The sequence below is a fragment of the Myotis yumanensis genome, unplaced genomic scaffold (assembly GCF_028538775.1).
Source record: "Myotis yumanensis isolate MYYU_CA2020_CCGP unplaced genomic scaffold, mMyoYum1.0.hap1 SCAF_18, whole genome shotgun sequence".
In the NCBI taxonomy this organism is placed as follows: Eukaryota; Metazoa; Chordata; class Mammalia; order Chiroptera; family Vespertilionidae; genus Myotis; species Myotis yumanensis.
Window position 1 is genome coordinate 14582434 of NW_027223769.1, and position 17815 is coordinate 14600248.

Consider the following 17815-nt stretch of genomic DNA (forward strand, 5'->3'; position numbering starts at 1 on the left):
GACTAAGTTCTGGCCAATGGGATGTGAGCACAAAGTGATGTGTACAACTTCAGAAGGAGGCATGCCCTTATTTGCCCCTCCCTTCTTTGACCATCCCTTCTTTTTTTTGAGGTGTTTCTTTTATTATTATTTTTTATTATTATTATTATTATGGATTTCAGAGAGGAAGGGAGAGGGAGAGAGAGATAGAAACATCAATGATGAGAGAGAATCATTGATCAGCTGCCCCCTGCATGCCCCCTGCTGGAGACCGAGCCCGCAACCCGGGCATGTGCACTTGACCTGAATCAAACCCAGGACCCGTCAGTCCACAGGCCGACGCTCTATCCACTGAGCCAAACCGGCTAGGGCGACCATCCCTTCTTCTTACTGACTACATGTGGATGTGATGGCTGGAGTCCCAGCAGCCATTTTGGGCCATGAGGCAACTCCAGGAATAGAAGCCAATGGAAGAACAAGATAGGAGAAACCTGAGCCCTGACCTCATGGTGCCTCACACAAGTCAGAAGTAGATTTCCATCTTCTGAAAGCCATGATTCGTCTGGGTTTCCCTTTACTTATGGCCAATATTATCCCTAAGTAATTCTTCTTTTGCTTGGGGGTGTGAAGGTGCAGTCCTTTGCAGAGTGGCTGTAGGGGACCTCTTATGTGTGAGAGGCTTGGGAAAGAGCTGAGATGAGGCTGATAGTTATTATGCATAATAATAACAGTGACATTTGCCCTAGTTTGGCTCAGTGAATAGAGCATTGGCCTATGGACTGAAGGGTCCTGGGTTCGACTCCTGCTCATGGGTTCCTCAGTTGCAGGCTTGATCCCTGGCCTTGGTTGAGTCTCGTGTTTGAGGCAACCAACTGATGTGTCTCTCTCACATCAATGTTTCTCTCTCTCTCTCTGTCTCTTCCTTCCCTTCCACTCTCTCTAAACAAACAACAACAACAAAAACAATCAATGGAAAAATATCCTCGGGTGAGGATTAACAGAAAAAAGAATTTTAAAAAATAATACTAATAGTGACACTTATCCTTGTGTCTGTGCAAAACACTTAGCCCAGTGCCTGGCACAGAGTAGAATCCAACAAACGTTAGCGACTGTCCTGTCATCACAGCAGGTCCCCCTCGCCCCGCTTTCACTCTTTGGGGTTGCAGTTACCCGTAGCCAACCATGGTCCACAAGTATTAAGTGGAAAAGCCCAGAAATAGACAACGCACTGGTTTTCAATTGTGCGCGATTCTGAGTCGTGTGCTGGAATCTCGTGTCATCCTGCCCCGTTCTACCCAGGAAGCGAGTCACGCCTCTGCCCAGCCATCCGCCCTGTAAACACCACCCGCCCAGGGCCTCCTGGGTTACCAGACCCCCCGCCGGGCATCGCAGGGCTTGTGTTCAAGTCACAGTTATTTCACTAGTAATGGCCCCAGGGACAGGAGGAGTGGTGTTGGTCCTGCCCTGTTTCCGGCAGGTCTTGGAACACAACCTCCGTGGGCAAGGGCACTGCTGTATGGGTGCTGGAATCGTGTACCCTGGTGCATGGGATACAGAGAGCTCTCTGGGGTCAGAGGGAAGAGCCCAGGGGAGGGCTCTTGGACACGGCCCTAAAGGTGAACACCAAGAGCAGACTGGCTAGGCAGTGACATCGCAGGCACCGTGACACAGCTTCCCGGTACTACCTCCCGTGCTGTCCCGCATGCCAACGCCAGGGGAGCTGTCACCACACCTGTGAGGGAACCCCCAGAGCTCCCCCAGAGCCTGGCTTGACTCCGCACTCTGGCTCCACGGTCCTCTTTCCTGAGGGCCAAGAAAAGGCCCCCAAGGAACACACAGGGGCGCGGTCTGAAGCATTGGTCCTGTGCCCAGGAGCGGGGCGGTGAGAAGCTGGGGGGGGGGGGGGGGGGTGCCCCAGAGAAGCAGTCTGCTGTGCCCCCAGGGTTCCCATTACCTCTGTGGCCAGCCCCAGGGAGGGGGTAAACGGCCGGGCTTTGAGTTAAAAAGGGGTTTCCTGTGGCTGCGGTTTCAAACAAAACCCAACCTAGTGGCTTAAACAACACACATTACCTCCTATCCTGGGGGTCCGACGCCCCCAGGAGGCGGAGTCTGAGCGGGGGGCAGGAGGAGACACCCTGCCTTCCTAGCTAGACTCCAAGCCCCTGACAGTTCTAATTGAGTTGAAAAGACTGAGTTCGCTTTTCTTTGGGGCTGACATTCCCGAGTCCAGGAAGCCAGCAGGCTGGCACGTGAACTCAGGAACGGCTCACCCAGGGCGGCTGCAGACCCCAGTCGGCCTGGCCTGTCTTCCGAGTCTGAGTCCGGCTGGGAGGCCAGGCTGCGAGGACCCAACGGCACTGGGGTCGGTAGAGGCCCCAGCTGGGGTCCCAGGTGGTCTGGCCCAGGAAGTGGCTCTGACCTAGATGGGCTGGAAGCAGGGGAGTGGGGGCGGGGGGAGAGGGTGGGGAGGGAGGCATTACGTCATCCCGGGAGGGGTGTGAGGCCCTTCCTGGCACCGTCTGGTTTCCTCCCCGAGGTGACATTGTGAGGGTGGATGACTGCTCTCCCACTTCCCAGATCGGAAACCGAGGCTCAAAGAGGCGTCCTGGTGGCCCCGGGGCCCAGCTAGGAGCAGGCAGCTGGCACTTGGCCCTGTGGGCAGAAAGCGCTACAGTAAGGCAGGGGCTGCCTGCCTGCGGAGGGCTGTGTCCCCAGCAGCCCAGGACTGGGGTGGAGGAGACGCTCACAAACACCTAGTGGTGGACAGAGGAGGGAGGAGCCCAGATGCTGCAGAGGGGCGGGTGGGGAGAGGGCTGGCAATGGTGGGGGTGGGGGTGCTTAACCTGGGTAGCCAGCGTGCAGGAAAGGTAGTCTTAAAGCAGGGGCAGGACCCAGGACCCCTCTGAGAGTCCCTCCCCACGTGTTAAACGGGAATCAATGTTCCAGGAAGCATCAAGGAGCCCAAATTGAGTGATGTTCCCCAAAACACCTGACCCGGAGTCCACAGAAATGTCAGCGTCGCACCAACTACCGGCAGCAGGTGGCCCCGGGCTGGATTCTGGGCCAGGAGAAAACTGTTTCCTTATTTACTAAAATGTGATTATTGGGCCAGAGTGTGCGATCTGAATACAGTGTGTAGATTAGATAACAGAACACAGTAATGTGTAACTGTCAATCATCTGACTTGCTGTTTGTTCTGTGTCTGTGTACGAGGCTGGTCCTGTGCTGAGGAAACACACGGAATATTTGGGTAAAAGGGCACGGGCATGCAACTTGCTCAGAAAATAAAGTACATGTACGGAAAGAAAGAGAGAACGGTAAAACAAGCAATAAAATGTTAACAATTGAGCCCTAGCCGGTTTGGCTCAGTGGATAAAGCCTCAGCCTGGGGACTGAAGGGTCCCAGGTTCGACTCCGGTCAAGGGCATATGCTTAGGTTGCAGGCTCGATCCCCAGTAAGGGGCGTACAGAAGGCAGCCAATCAATGATTCTCTCTCATCATGGATGTGTCTATCTCTCTCTCCCTCTCCCTTCCTCTCTGAAATCAATAAAAAATATATATTAAAAAAAAACAATTTAAAAAAACCCAATCGGGTAATGTGAGTGAAGGAGTTCTTGTATTATTTCTGTGCAAACTGAAATGCTTTCAAGATAAAAAGTTGCAAAATAGAAAGAAAGAAAAGTCAATATCCTGGGGGGAAAAGCAAGAGCGAGGCTGGAGAGCAGTTCGGATTCCAGGAGACTAAACAGACTCGGGCGGGAACTGCAGTGTGTCTTGGCCCCGTGGCATTAGTGGGGCCACTGGGGAAGTGCGTGTGGAGAGGGGCGTGCTGGGTGCCAGCGCGGCATCTGTAATTCCCTGGGTGTGGTGGTCACACGAGGGTTTTCAGGTCGATGTCCTTGCTCCTCTGCGGTGTACCCTGGGTTTGGGGCTAAGGGTCAAGATGTCTGTAACCCTTTCTGTGGTTCAGCAAAAATATATTTATAGGAAAGAGAGAAAGCCACGCACTCTAAAGGGGGGAGGGGATTACAAGGGGGTCCATGCTATTTTTCTCAAGGACACACACCTCCCACCCCTGCAGCTATGGGCAGTGAAGGGCTCTGGGGTGGGTGAGGCCACCCCAGCCTCTGCATCCCCTCCCCACCTCTTAGCTTTTCTCTTTCTGGCCACAAGATGTCTCCATGGGCCCTACTAGACGGTGGTTTTCATTTGTTAAAGTTTCTTAATGTTTCTAAGATGTGAATTAAACCATCGCCCTGTCTCTCTGACCTGCTGCTCTCTCTCCCCTGGTGTGTGTGCTCTGATGTGCTTCCCCTGGTGTTTTCTGGGGGCTCGCCCAGCCCACTTCGCTGTCCTGGCATGGGATCCCCATGAGAAGGTCTCTGCTGCCCTCTGGTGGCCACTGCCTGGAACTCAGACCCCACCCTCCTGAGGGGCAGAAACCTGAAAGGCTTGGCAGCTTCTCCTCATCAGCCACAGGAGGATGTTTCCCTTAAGGAACTGGCTCAAGTGATCGTGGGGGCCGGCAGGTGTGAAGCCCACAGGGCGGCTGGAGCCAGGCAAGAGCCAGCGGGCAGTCTGGAGGCGGAAGTTCTTCCTCCCAGGGAACCTCGGTTTTGCTCCTGTGGTTGTCCGGTGATGGGACGAGGCTCACCCCATTACAGGGTCATCGCCTCTACTTAAAGTCAGCCGACTGTAGGTGTGACCACGTCCACCAGATACCGTCTAAGAAAAGGAGTCCACTGTGGCTTCTGAGTGTGTGAGGATGGAATGAATAAACAGCCCGCAGGGCTCTCAGTGCAGCTGTCACAGGGCTGGCCTGGAGATGTTAGTTATTATTGTTATTACTAGAGGCCTGGTGCATGCATTCGTGCACCGGTGGGGTCCATCGGCCTGGCCTGTGCCCTCTCACAATCCAGGACCCCTCGGGGGATGTCAGACTGCTGGTTTCAGCCCGATCCCCGCAGGCCAGGCCGAGGGACACCACCTCATGCATATGCATCCTTATGTGCATACAGGCCTCTAGTAGGCATATAAGATCTTTGGTTAATCTCTCCCCTTTCCCTCTGAGATACATCAGTCTGTTCCATGATTCCATGCCTGTGTGTTGAGCGTCTGCCCCCTGTTGGTCAGTGCGCATTATAGCTACCGGTTGAACAGTAAAACGGTCGCTTAGGCTTTTATATAGATAGACGGTGAGAATTACCTGCATGAGTCGATAATTAAGTTAGAGGAAGAGAGACAGGGAGGTCGAAGGAAGGAGGGAGGCAGAGAGAGAGGGTTACTAGTTTCTTATGCCTTTCTTTGAGGTAAAATGTAGATACACGGAAATGTACAAATATTACAATTAGTGAAATGTATTGTATTTAATTAGTACAATTTTATATGTGCTGTTGTATTTTCTCCTTTTTGTGTTTTCTCTGTTTTCTTTCTTTTCTAATAAGGAACAGATAGTTTTTATAATAAGGGGGAAAACAATAAAATGATGATACAATTAAGATGCTCCTTTGGGCGGAGGCCCTGTCCCCTCCATTGTGCCACAGGGCTGGAGACTCCCCGACCTCCTCTGTGCTTTCCCACACGCCGTCCTGAGTAACCAGGCCTCCTAGGGCCCTGCCTGCCTTTCCCAGGCCCCCGGGGAAGGCCTGTGGCCTCCTGGAAGGAAGGGGGCCTCAGCACACAGGACCCACAAACACAGCTGGGCCCAGGGCTGAGTCCACCTCCTGGAGACCCAGGACACTGCCTTGTTCCACCTGCAGGGGGAGAAAGGGGGCCTCTCTGGGACTCCCCTGACCAATGCAAGGCTGGGCAGGCCCTCCTAACCCACTAGGAGAAGCTGGCCTGGCGAGGGGTTGTCAGGCAACCAGCGGAGTCTCCTCCCAGGGCAGCTGTGAGTGGCCCCGTTGCCCAGCAACCAGGTGGCAGCGTCCCCTGAGCCAGGACCGTGCAGCTGCGCCCAGCCCTGCCCTGCTTCTCATGGGCCTGTAGGACCCCTGGGGCCCTGTGCTTATTCCCCAAGACTGGGACAGCTGGGGCCTCTGGTCACAATGAACATTGTTCTCTTCAGGTAAGTGGCTCTGTACTGGTGCTGCCCTGGCCGGGAGGTGGGAGGGGGAGGGGGAGGCTGGGTTTTCAGGACCCCATGCATGCAGACAGATGGTGCAGCTGGGATTGCTCAATGGGGATGGATCAGGGAGGTGGCGAGTGATGAGCGTGAGCTTTCTTCTGCACCCCACTCACCTCAAGGTCAAAAGAAAGCGTCCAGAATATTGCCTCTGTCCACTTCTCCAGCATCACTGCCCACAGGCCTGAGGAAGCCAATCGCAGGGCCCACCCCCAACTTCCCTCGCTCACCTCCGCCTGGAAAACCCCTCCTCCTGCCTTAAAGCCCGCCAGGCCTCACTCTTCTGTGGGAATGCCCCGACCCACTCTCAGCCTGACTCTGTCACTGCTCCCTCACAGCTCACCGGCCCCTTAGCCCGTTGTTCCCACGCCTGCTTCCTCGGAGGGTCCCAAACCCGAGGGTGTCTCTGAATCACCCGATGTACTTTTTTAAAAATGCCCAGCTTCCTGGGCCTCCCTCGCAGGGATCCTGGTGCACAGATCAGGGCTGGGGGCCTGGGGAGCTGCATGCTTAGCTTGTGCCTCAGGTGATTCTGATGGGGGGCGAGGACGCCGCCTGCGGACGCTGATACTGCGGGCAGCTGTGTGACGTGGAGCAAGACGCTTCACCTCTCCGGGCCTCAGTTTACTCGTTTATTAAAAACGATGATAGTGTTAGTGCCTGGCTTATGAGTAATGCATATGAAGTGTTTTGCAAACTATCAAGTGGTGCACGAGTTAGGGCTTGTTAGACGGAGGACAAGGGGCCCTCACAGTTTCCAGCTTTAGGGGTGTGATTGGAGGGTTGCACAGGGGACTTTGGTCCACTGGAGAGAGGCAGTGGGGTCCTGGGGACAGGGGCTCGGAGTTGGGGAGCGGCCCGGGTGGGAGGTGAGTGCCTGGGGTGTTTAGGGGAGACTAAATTCAGCGGGGCTGGGGCTGAGCGGGGAGGATGAGCGGATGGAGTGGCTTTTCAGGGCAGGGGAACTGCGCTGTGACACTGTGACGGTGGATATGGGCAGCGGGCATTTGTCGAAACCCATAGGACGTACAAACAGCACGTGAACCATGAGCCCTAATGTAAACTATGGCTTTTAGTTAATAACATATCACTATTGGCTCATCTTTTGTAACAAACGTCCCCCAGTAATGCACGATGTACTAATGCAGCGGTTCTCAACCTGTGGGTCGCGACCCCTTTGGGGTTCGAACAACCCTTTCACAGGGGTCGCCTAAGACCACCGGAAAACACATATATAATAACATATTGTTTTTGTGATTAATCACTATGCTTTAATTATGTTCAATTTGTAACAATGAAATTGGGGGTCACCACAACATGAGGAGCTGTATTAAAGGGTCGCGGCATTAGGAAGGTTGGGAACCACTGTACTAATGGAAAGTGTGTGTGCACAGGGAGAGGGTACCGGGACCTCGCTGTACTTTCCACTGGGAACCTAAAACTGGTCTCCCTGAAAGTCCATCCATTTAAACATAAAGCTTCGGTATGTTTAACATAAAGGTTTAGAGAAGGAGAATTTCAACAACTTGGGGATAAGACAGAAAAGAGGGAATTTCAGGAGGAGACCGAGGCGGCCAGGGAATAAAGAACAACTCTGCCAGGGGGACAAAAGCCCCTAAAGGGTTGCAGGGCAGGCGGTTGGAGCCGAACCCGAGTTGGGGCTCCTGCCTGGCCACTGGCCGGCTCTGTGACCCAGCGGGACTCCCGCATCTGCCTCGATGGGCTGACACCTGACCTTGAGCGCTGTCCCAGGGACAGACGCCTGCCAGGGCGCTTGCCACTAGGAAGAAGGTGATGGTGGGGAGCCTGTGTCCTGCCCAGACGCCCCCTCAGGCCCCCACCTCCTCAGGGACAGCCAGGTGAGGGCGATGGAGAGCACAGTGACCAACGCTGAGAAGTACTTCGGCCGGTTCTGCTCGCTGCTGGCCGCCTACACCCGGAAGACAGCCCGGCTGCGGGACAAGGCCGACCAGCTGGTCAAGCAGCTCATCGACTTCGCCAACACAGAGAACCCCGAGATGCGGGCCACCATGAGGAACTTCGCCGAGGAGTTGGCCAAAGTGCAGGACTACCGGCAGGCCCAGGTGAGGCAGGCCCAGGGAGGGCAGGCTCGGAGGGGGGGGGGGGTGTGGGGGGGGGGGGGGGAGACAGGTTCAGGGGGAGCAGGCCCAGGGGGTGTAGGCCCAGGTGAGTGGGCTGCAGAGGCCCCAGGGTCAGAATGAGGGCGGGGTCAGAGGGTGGGGCCAGCCCTGCAGAGGCAACAGCCAGGGACATCTCCTCCCTGGGTGTGGGGGGGCCACACCTCCATTTACAGGGCTAAGAACAGGAGGCTTCTGGGGGCTGGATGAGCGGTGGACAAGGCCAGAAGGCCCAGGAGGCCGGTCCTGAGTCCTGCCGCTGTGGGCTCCTAATTCCCAGGCAGGAGGCGCTTCCTGGGGTCCAGAGGGCCGGGAGAAGGGACAGACAGCCTGGAGGCTGAGGCCAAGGAGACTGCAGCATATTAAGAAAATAATTAAAAATAAAAATCTCCTACCAACCCCCAAAACTCCTCTCAGTGATTACAGAAAAGAACAAGCAGCTTTTCTACTAAATGAGCATTAAACCAGACATGCACGTCACAGGGGATCGGATCAGTGATGGGAAGACAGACAGAACCTCAGCCCGTGCAGCCAGGCAGTGGGGCCCGCCCAGGCGAGATCCGGGTTCTCCGGGAGGGAAACCTGGTCCTGGGCGAGGGTGCTCAGCACCTTTGTCACACAGGGTTTCCTGGTTGCACCTGGGGACTGGGGGGCACCTGTGCCAGCTGATGGTCTTTCCCCAAAGGGAAGTCTCCCGTTTCATGACAAGCAGGGGGTCAGCGCTTGGAGCGGGTACCAGGGCCGAACTGGGAGAGGATGTCTCCATTTCAAAGACAGGACTGCCTTCTGGGTCACAAAACCCACAAGAGGCCTCTTTAGCTTTGACAAAGCGTTAGATGCATCTTAAAGGGACAGAGAACCGATTCTCAATGGCAGGTTTTCTAAAGAAACGCTTTCAGGACAGGGAAGGGTGGAAATGGTTTCTTAGATTTGTGCTTATCCTCACGGGGTCACAAGCCTCAGTGAAGGCAAGGAAGGGCCCTGTGGGGAGTGCAGGTCCCCTGGCCTGTGGGGGAGCCAGGTGCGCAGGGAGCCCATCCTCAAGGCAGCAGCCTCCCTGGAAACGTGTTAGAAATGCAGGCTCTCAGGCCACCCCTGGACCTGCTGAGTCGGAATCTCTGGGGTGGCACCTGGCAATTAAGGTTCTCAGGAACCCGTGGGGGCATCCGAGGCCTTCTCTAGGGTGCCATGTCTTGATTCTGAGCAATGCTGGGCACAGGGTAAGCACTGAACGTCAGCTTTAATTGTGATTGTCACCATTGCTGATATTGTTTATTAAAATGTCTAGTGTTAGGCTGGACTCAGGGGTGTGAGGCGTCCCCCTCGCCGACCCTGCTGTGTTCTAGGGTCAGCTCTGCATCCCAAATGAGATCCTAAGGCAGGTCCCATTCCTGTATCCATCCCTGGTGGGTACCGTCATTATACCCATTTTACAGGCATGGAAATGAGGCTCAGCAAGATGAAATGTATTGCCCAAGCCCTAGAGAAGCAGAACCCTGAACCCAGGCTGTTGGTCGCAGCCCTAGGGTGAGGGAGGGCACCCGTGCTCCCCTGCCCCCTGCAGGCCCACCTGCAGCTCTGTGTGTGTGACAACACTATGCATGTGGGCCGGAGACGCATCGTCTCCTGGCATCTCCCTGGCTCTGTCCACTCTGATTCTCTGTGTGTCTGTGCTCCCAAGGTTGAGAGGCTGGAGACCAAGGTGGTCACCCCCCTGAAATTCTATGGGCCTCAGATAAAGCAGACACGGGTGAGTGAGGGCGCCGCCCTGTGGGGTGTGCAGTGTCCGGGGCTGGCTGAGCCAGAGCCCCAAGAAACAGCCCTCTTTCTTCCTTTAGGCCGAGATCAAGAAATGCAAACATATTCGGAATAATGAGATCAAACAACTGGAAAAGTTGGAGAAACTGAGGCAGAAGTCACCTTCGGATAGGCAAATGATCGTATCCTCCCCTGGCGTTTGGCCTGGGGCCTCGGGACCTCAGGGCCAGGATTACCGTTTGTCATGGGCGCCCTCTGGTGGGGGCTGCTGGTTAGCCTGTCTCCTTAACATCTCTCTCAGTCCCAGGTGAGAGTCACAGGTCTGTCTGGGGAAGGCAGATCGCACGCAGGTAATGACAGACCTCACACAACGGCGAGGTGAGCTCTTCCCTGGGCAGGTGTGTGCCAGGCTCCGGATAGGAAAGTCAGGGGCCGGGGGGAGCCTGGGGGCCAGGAGCCCTGGGGTCCGTCCCACCACTGACACGAAGCAGCCGCTCAGCAATCACCCCCTTCTCAGGTCACCTATTTAGCACTCACTCCGTAGGCACTTCCAGATGAGGAAACCGGGCTCAGCAAGGTGACTTCCCCAAGGTCACCAGGAACGAACGGGGCAAACCTAAACTCAGTTGAGGGCCCTCTAAAACCCAGGCTGCGCCTGTGCGAAGTGGGGTCATGCAGAGGTCAATCAAAGGAACCCAGGAATTAGTTAATGAACTTGAGGATGTTCCACATGCAGGGATTAATTATTCTCCATGTGGAGCACCTGTGATAACAATAGCTCAGCGGGTGCCCACTGCTTAATTCTTACAACAGCCCTGGGAAGTCGGTCTCATCGCTGTGCCCTGTTCACAGGCAAGGGCACGGAGACTCAGAGAGGTTGAGTGACTTGCAGGAGGTCACGCAGGCAGCCACTGAATCTGGCTAAGCAGCGCCTGCCGCTTTAGCCATGGTCCTACTCGGCCAGTTCCTCGATGACCAACTTGTCTAGGGACCCCTGAGGCGGGAGAGCTGGCCTACCAGCAGGGCGAGAGGATCCAGACGGAAGCTCCCTGACACCGTCTGTCTCGGCAGGCAGAGACCAGCGTGCAGAAGGCCTCAGTGGACGCCAGCCGCACCACCCACCAGCTGGAGGAGACGGTCGACGCCTTCCAGACGCAGAAGCTGAAGGACCTGCAGGTGGGGTGGGCGGCCTTGTTTGTGCTGCGAGCGCGTGTGTGTATGTGTGTGTGTGTGTGTGTGTATGTGTATGTGTGTGTGTGTGTGTGTGTGTACCTAGAGAGTGTGCGCATGTGTGAGTGTGTGTTAGCTTGTGCCCACTCAGCTCCCGGCACAGTTAATCCCAGCCTAATCCTGGCCTCAGGGCAGGAGGCCGGCTGCTCTGGGCAGCTGTCCCTCATAGCTGGCCTGCTCAGTAGCCAACATTCGGCAGCCCTGCCCCTCAACACCCAGGCCCAGCTCCCCACCAGGAGAACTTGGCAGAGTGTGTCACCCCTTTCTTTCCACACAAGGACCCACAGGACTTGCCCTGACTTCCTCCTTTTCTCCATGAGGTTCTAAATGCCTTCCTCCTTCTGCCCTGATGCCACCCAGTGCAGCCCAGGACCGTGGACCCAGAGCCCAGCTCTTATATCAGGGCCTCCGGGCATTGGGGTCTGAAGGACAAGCTGATCACACAGGCCCCTGCATTCACTTGACCCCCCTCTAGTCCATTTTCCAAACTAGCCTCGAGGATCTCACCAAAGGCAGCCCCAATCTGTCACCCCCAGGTTCAACACCCTCCTGTGACTCCCCTGGTTCCAAGGAGAAAGGCCTAGATCCTCCCCAAGGCTGCAGAAGCCCCAGCCCCGCCCCCAAGCTTAATCATAGACATTCCATTCCAAGTTCAAGTGCACCCGGCCCCTTAGTACCACAGCTTTGCACAGGCTCCGCCCACTGCCAAGAAGGCCTTTGACTCTCAGGAAAAGTTGCCTGGACTCCCAGACCAGTCCAGCCCCATTCTATTTTTTAAAATATATTTATATTGATTTCCGAAAGGAAGGAAGAGGGAGAGAAAGAGAAACATCACTGGTAAGAGAGAATCATTGATCGCCTGCCTCCTACACTCCCCCTACTGGGGATCGAGCCGGAAACCCAGGCATGTGCCCTGACCAGGAATCGAATGTAACCCCCTGGTTGGTGTAACCACTGAACCACGCTGGCCAGGTTCCAGCCTCGTTCTTAATACGCTCTGCTCTGCTCCCTCTGGGGGCAGTTAGCCCAGGGACAGGTTAATTATATCTTTAGTTTACTCCTTAATCTAGCAAATGTTCAGTACACACCTACTATGTGCCAGGTGCTATGCCTGAGGCTGGGGACACCACAGCCAGAGAAGCAAGGCCCCTGTCCTCATGGGGTTGACATCCTGCCCCGCCACAGGCCCCCCATGCCACATGCCATTCACCGGGGAGGGGAGAGTGTGGTGGAGAACTTGCTGCCCCATGCCGCCTCCCACACCACATGTCCACAGGGCAGACCCCTCGCCTGGCGTGTGGCCTGCTGGGTCCTGGACGGTACTCAGTAAATGTTTGGGAAATGAGTAAATAAACAAATGAGCCAACAGTGGTAGTTAGTGCTCAAGCATGTACGTTGCAGGCAGGACTTAAGCCACCAGCTGGCCATTATTAAGCACCTGATGTTTGCGGCCTGAAAACAGGGCTCTGTAAGACGCCAGCGAGAGCACGAGATTCTCAGCCTCCCTCCCCAGTCAGGGGCCACCACAAGCTGCAGTTTAAAGTGTGCATCCTTTAAACTTCCGGGGTCAAGTTGGTAAGGGACACTTAACCAAGCCACCCCCCAGAAGCCCTCCAATTTTTTTTAAAATCATTCTTTTTTTTTTAATTGATTTTTTACAGAGAGGAAGGGAGAGGAATAGAGAGAAAAATCAATGAGAGAGAAACATCGATCAGCTGCCTCTTGCACACCCCCTACTGGGGATGTCCCCGCAACCAAGGTACATGCCCTTGACCGGAATTGAACCTGGAACCCTTCAGTCCGCAGGCCAAACCGGTTAGGGCAGCCCTCCAAATTTTAAGAGATAAACACCCAGAACTTGAAATAATGATGACCACCATGTTGGTTTTAGGTCACTCTTCTAATAAAATGATCAGATTTCCTCTCCAGCCTCCCTAAAAGAATGTCAGTAACACTTTTATACAGGGGTTCCCATACCTGAGCATGCGTCCGAAGTCACCTGGTGGGCTCCTGACACCGCAGAGCAGCAGCCTGGCCTGGGTTCCACTCCGTGGGGCTGGGTGGGCCGGAGAACTGGCATTTCTGACAAGCTCCCGGATGGGGCTGGTGCTGATGCCAGGAGCAGACTGAGAGCTAATTGAATCCTCGTGGGGCTCTGTGAACAGGACTGCCCTGTCCCTACGGTGCAGAAAAATAAACTGAGGCTGGAGAGGATGTCATTCCCTAGGCCCCAGGCAGGATGAGGCTGTGACCTGCCTCTTGATTCTCAGCTGCCATCACCAGCCTGCCTGCTAGGGGCAGGAGGGGAGGAGGCAGGTAATCCCACCAGCCTTGGGACACTCTCCTCGTCATCTCCCAGGCTGCCTTGCGGGCTTCCTCTGGCCTGCCTCTCCCAGGTGCTTCCCATGTTACCTGAAGTGGTGTGTTTCCAAACTTCAGGCTCCTTCCCTGACACCAAGCCTGTGTCCTGCTAGGGCCCTGCACACAGTAGGAGCTTGTGGTAGGCCCCAAGCACAAAGGAGCCTCTGCTGGGGCCTGACACACAGTAGGAGTCTCTGCTCAGGCCTGGCACACAGTAGGAGCTTGTACTAGGCACTGCACACAGTAGGAGCCTCCACTGGGGCCAAACAGGCAGCAGGAACTCTAAAAGAGCTTACTGAGACAAGCTGAACCATTTGATCAAGAGAAGCCAATATCTAATTACATTTAATGTGGTAACTCGTCAGGTTGTGGAGCCTCTGGGCTGAGCCATGTCTGCCAGCAACACCCCTCCCTCTCCCGGAAGACCCCTCACAGCCCATGGGTGGCGGAGGCTGAAGGTTTGTGGCCATCAACCTTAAAAGCCGAGTGCATGAGCCCAGGGTGCAGAGCTGAGGAAAGGACGCCCCTCAGCGAGTCCTCACTGAGAAAGGAGGCCTCTGCATTTCTGGAATAAGCTCTGTGCACGGCAGCTTTTGAATGGGAATGCACTGTCTGTTCGAATAAATTAAAAATAACATTGACCCAGGACCCATCCCCGTAAAGACGACTGATGCCTCCTCGCCCCCCAGGTTGTCCACATGTGAGGTGACCCCGGGCTCCCCTTTGGACAGTGCTGCTTATGCGATTCGCACTTCCTCCCCACAGAAAATTTTTTCGGACTTCGTGACCATTGAGATGGTCTTCCACGCCAAAGCGGTGGAGGTGTATTCCAGTGCCTTCCAGACGCTGGAGAACTACGACCTGGAGGGGGATCTGCAGGTGGGTCCCAGGTGCCCGGCTCTGGCTGGTGGCCTGGGCTGAATTCGATTTGGGTTCTGTCTTGATAGAAGTGGTTTTTGTTGGCAACGTTTTGTAATTTTTATCGTTTGAAAGACTCATTCTGATGAACTGTTGTAAACACCTGCCCCTGGGTCCCAGTTTAAAAACAAGCAAATGAATCAACAATGACAACAAGCCCCTCCAGGCCGATGCGCGCTGCTGTCTGGGTGTTGTCCAGGTGCTGGCTACCCGTCTGAGCTGACGGAGATCGCACCTCCTCTGTGGCCTATGACAACGGCCACTCCCCGGGGTGTAAATACAGTCACCTGTCCTGGTCCCTGGTGGTCCTGGGGTTGGTGAGCGCCGCTGGGTGGTCCGCACTTGGGCCTGTGGTCAGTTTTCAATCAGGTGTAGCGGGCTGGATCCCTGTCCAAGGCTGGCTCGCCCACGTCTGGCAGCTGATGGCTGTCATCTGGGCACAGGCCAGGCCACGGGAGTTGCAGAGCTCAGTGCAAAATGAAAACCTGGGCCATGCTGTCCAACAGTTACTAAGAGTTTCCCGACGGCGACAGTGGGTTCCTTCTGAGCGCAGGGCCCTGAACAACGGCAGGAGCCGCACACACACGAAGCCCTTCCTGTCTGGGTCCTTGGTGGGTCCCAGAGCCCAAAGACCTGCCCGTGGCCTCTCTGGGTGGCGTGGCCTCCTCACAGCATGGCAACTGGTCCAGGAGCCAGTGTCCGTCCCGGGACCGAGCCAGGAGGAAACTCTCACCTTTGGTGACCAAACCTTAGAAGTAACTTGGTGTCACTTCTCCTGCATTCTGTTTAGAAGTGAGTCACTCAGGCCACATTCAAGGGGAGGAGGATTGCATTCCAGCTCCTAGTGGGAGACATGTCAACGAATTTGTAGAGGCTTTAAAACCACCACATGAGGTTAGAAGCAGATCGGATGGGCTCTCCTGCACTCACTCATCCCTGTGATACTCCTGTGGCAGGAGAGTGATCTCTAATATTCCTGTGCGAATCTGGACGTGTACTAGCCTCTGGGCCTCAGTTTCCCCATCTGTAAAACGGGGTGAGAACGCCCACTTCGCAGGTTGTTGTAGGTGGCATAGAATACTGAACAGGAGGTTCCCAGAGAGGTCGGTGCGGGTGGGGGCTCCGGCCGTGTTAGCAGTGCCCCACCATCTTCCCACTCTCACCCCCAATCTTTGTTTCCCCATTGGGTCTAACCCACCTGAGTCTGTCCCTGGCAGGATTTTAGAGCCAAGATGCGCGGAGTTTCTGGGCACAATGATGCGCGGCCCCGCAGGGACACCGCTCCCTCCGCAGCTGTTCCGTGGTCTCGCCCCTGCCAGGTGAGCACGGGAGTGGGGCAGGGGGGCCGGGCGGGGGGGGGTCCTGTCAAACCTGTGACAAAGCGAAGTCTGAGAACACGGGTTTGAAAGGAGACGCTGAGAAGGAGGCGCCGCCAGCGAGTCTGACATGGACTTGCCTGGAAAAGGAGTCAATAAAGCAGGGAGCCCAGCGGTGCTGCCGCCACGTGTCCCGCGCGCCCCCTAGAGGCACGCTGCAGAAATGCACTTGGGAAGCCAGGGCTCTGGATGGTCCTCTGAGTATTAACCAAGCAGCTTAAGACTGGAAGCCGCCTCCTGCCAATAGGGTAGGTTCAGCCACCCAGCGGGTGGGGGCGAGGGGGACAGAGGGTGTCTCTTGGTTTTCTGAATCATTCTCCCCAAAGGCAGCGGAGGAAGTATGGCCCCAGCCAGGCCGACTGGGTCCAAACCACTGCTCCCAAGCTATGGGAGTTCCTTAACCTCTCTGTGCCTTAGATTCCTCACCTGCCGAGTGAGGCTGATAACAGTCCCCCCTTCATAGGGCTGTGGTGAGTGTTAGGTGAACAAATCTATGCAAAACACTTAGAAAATGCTCAATACGTGTGGCCATCGTTGTCATTGATGGTCAATTATGATCATTGATGTTGCTGTGATGATGACGATGGTTATTACTTAGAGCACCCAGAGCACCATGCACAGCCAGAGGAAAGAAGAGGCGGCGAGTGAGGACGACTTCGCTGAGGAGGACCTGGAGGAGGAACTCAGGGGCTGGGCTAGGGACTCCATCAATGGGACCAGAACTTCCAAATCAGAAAACTAGGGGCCGGCCCTGGATGTTTGGGGGGCCTCTGCTGCGTGTCCCTGGCGAATCACATGTCCTCTGAGCTTGTTTCCTCGTCTGCACAACAGGGACGGTATCACCCGCCTCCCAGGTGCCCTGGGGTTCAATGTGCCCTGCATGGCGCCTGGTGCATAGTAGGTGTTCAATAAACAATGGGGGCATCCCGACCTGACTCGTGCTCTCATTTCCACTATGACCTGGGAACCCGAGTGTTTAAACCCTGTGTGTGAGTCGGAGTCCAAATTCCCTCTTTTTGTAAGGACGCCAGCCCCACTGCCCTATCCAGTATGACCCCATTCTCACTAATTACAAGTAAGAGTCTATTTCCACTTTCGGAGGCCCTGGGAGTTAGGACGTCAACATGTAAGTTGATTCACCCCATAACACATGAACATGGTGTGCAGGGATGACCTTGGGACTGGGGGACACATCACAGAAGTCCAGGGAAGTGGAGGGGCGATGCAGGTCAAGGGGGGGATGGGCACATGATTTTCTTTCAGCAAGAGGAGAATGCAACACTTTACTCATGAAATCATTGCAGGACTAACATCCTCACCACAGTGATTGTATTACCCGAAATCCAGCTCCCTGGCACCTCCTCAGGGAAGCCCACCCTGATTCCATCCAGAAGGACATTCTAAAAATAACTAAAGCATTCTAAATTTTCTATATAATAGGTAACTTATAAAATAACATATTCATAGATTATATTATATATTATATATAGTCACATTTCGACTATATCTTTTATCTTATACTTGATACTATAAGCATATATATGTACACACACACACACACAACACACACATACACACATATAAATGTACTTTTTTAAAACTTCAGTTGTGCCCCAACCCCACTGATGAATAAGTTGCTTATTCATCTGGTAGTCCTGGAGCCTGGTGGTGCCTGGCACCTAGTAGGTGCTCATTAAATAAGTTGACTGCCTAAGGGACCTCTCCCCTTCCCCTCTGACCCCAACATACCCAGAGAACAACTGTTCTAAGTACAGGGTTGGACAGTTGTCACCATCTCCTTGGGGGTCACTTTCGAACTGGCAACAAAACTTCTAACTTCTCTCTTTTGGGGCCCCAGGTAAGAGGTGGGGTGGGCAGGGCCAGAAGCAGCATGACTCCAGGGTCTCCCTGAGCCACTGGATTGGGTGGC

The 17815-nt window shown here is 54.9% G+C and overlaps 1 protein-coding gene across 2 annotated transcripts; it reads left to right on the plus strand.

Annotated features, from left to right (window-relative positions):
* Window positions 1-5924: 5924 nt before the first annotated feature.
* On the plus strand, window positions 5925-16820 carry CIBAR2 (CBY1 interacting BAR domain containing 2). Of its 2 annotated transcripts, XM_070397887.1 has the most exons (9): window positions 5925-6047; window positions 7954-8188; window positions 9924-9992; window positions 10081-10182; window positions 10302-10307; window positions 11072-11176; window positions 14357-14470; window positions 15727-15828; window positions 16484-16820. In XM_070397887.1, the coding sequence occupies exons 1-9, from the start codon at window positions 6028-6030 to the stop codon at window positions 16625-16627; spliced, it is 897 nt and encodes a 298-aa protein (XP_070253988.1). In that variant the 5' UTR covers window positions 5925-6027; the 3' UTR covers window positions 16628-16820. The 2 variants fall into 2 exon arrangements, with proteins under 2 accessions (XP_070253988.1, XP_070253987.1); XM_070397886.1 differs by lacking the exons at window positions 9924-9992; window positions 10081-10182; window positions 10302-10307.
* Window positions 16821-17815: the final 995 nt, after the last annotated feature.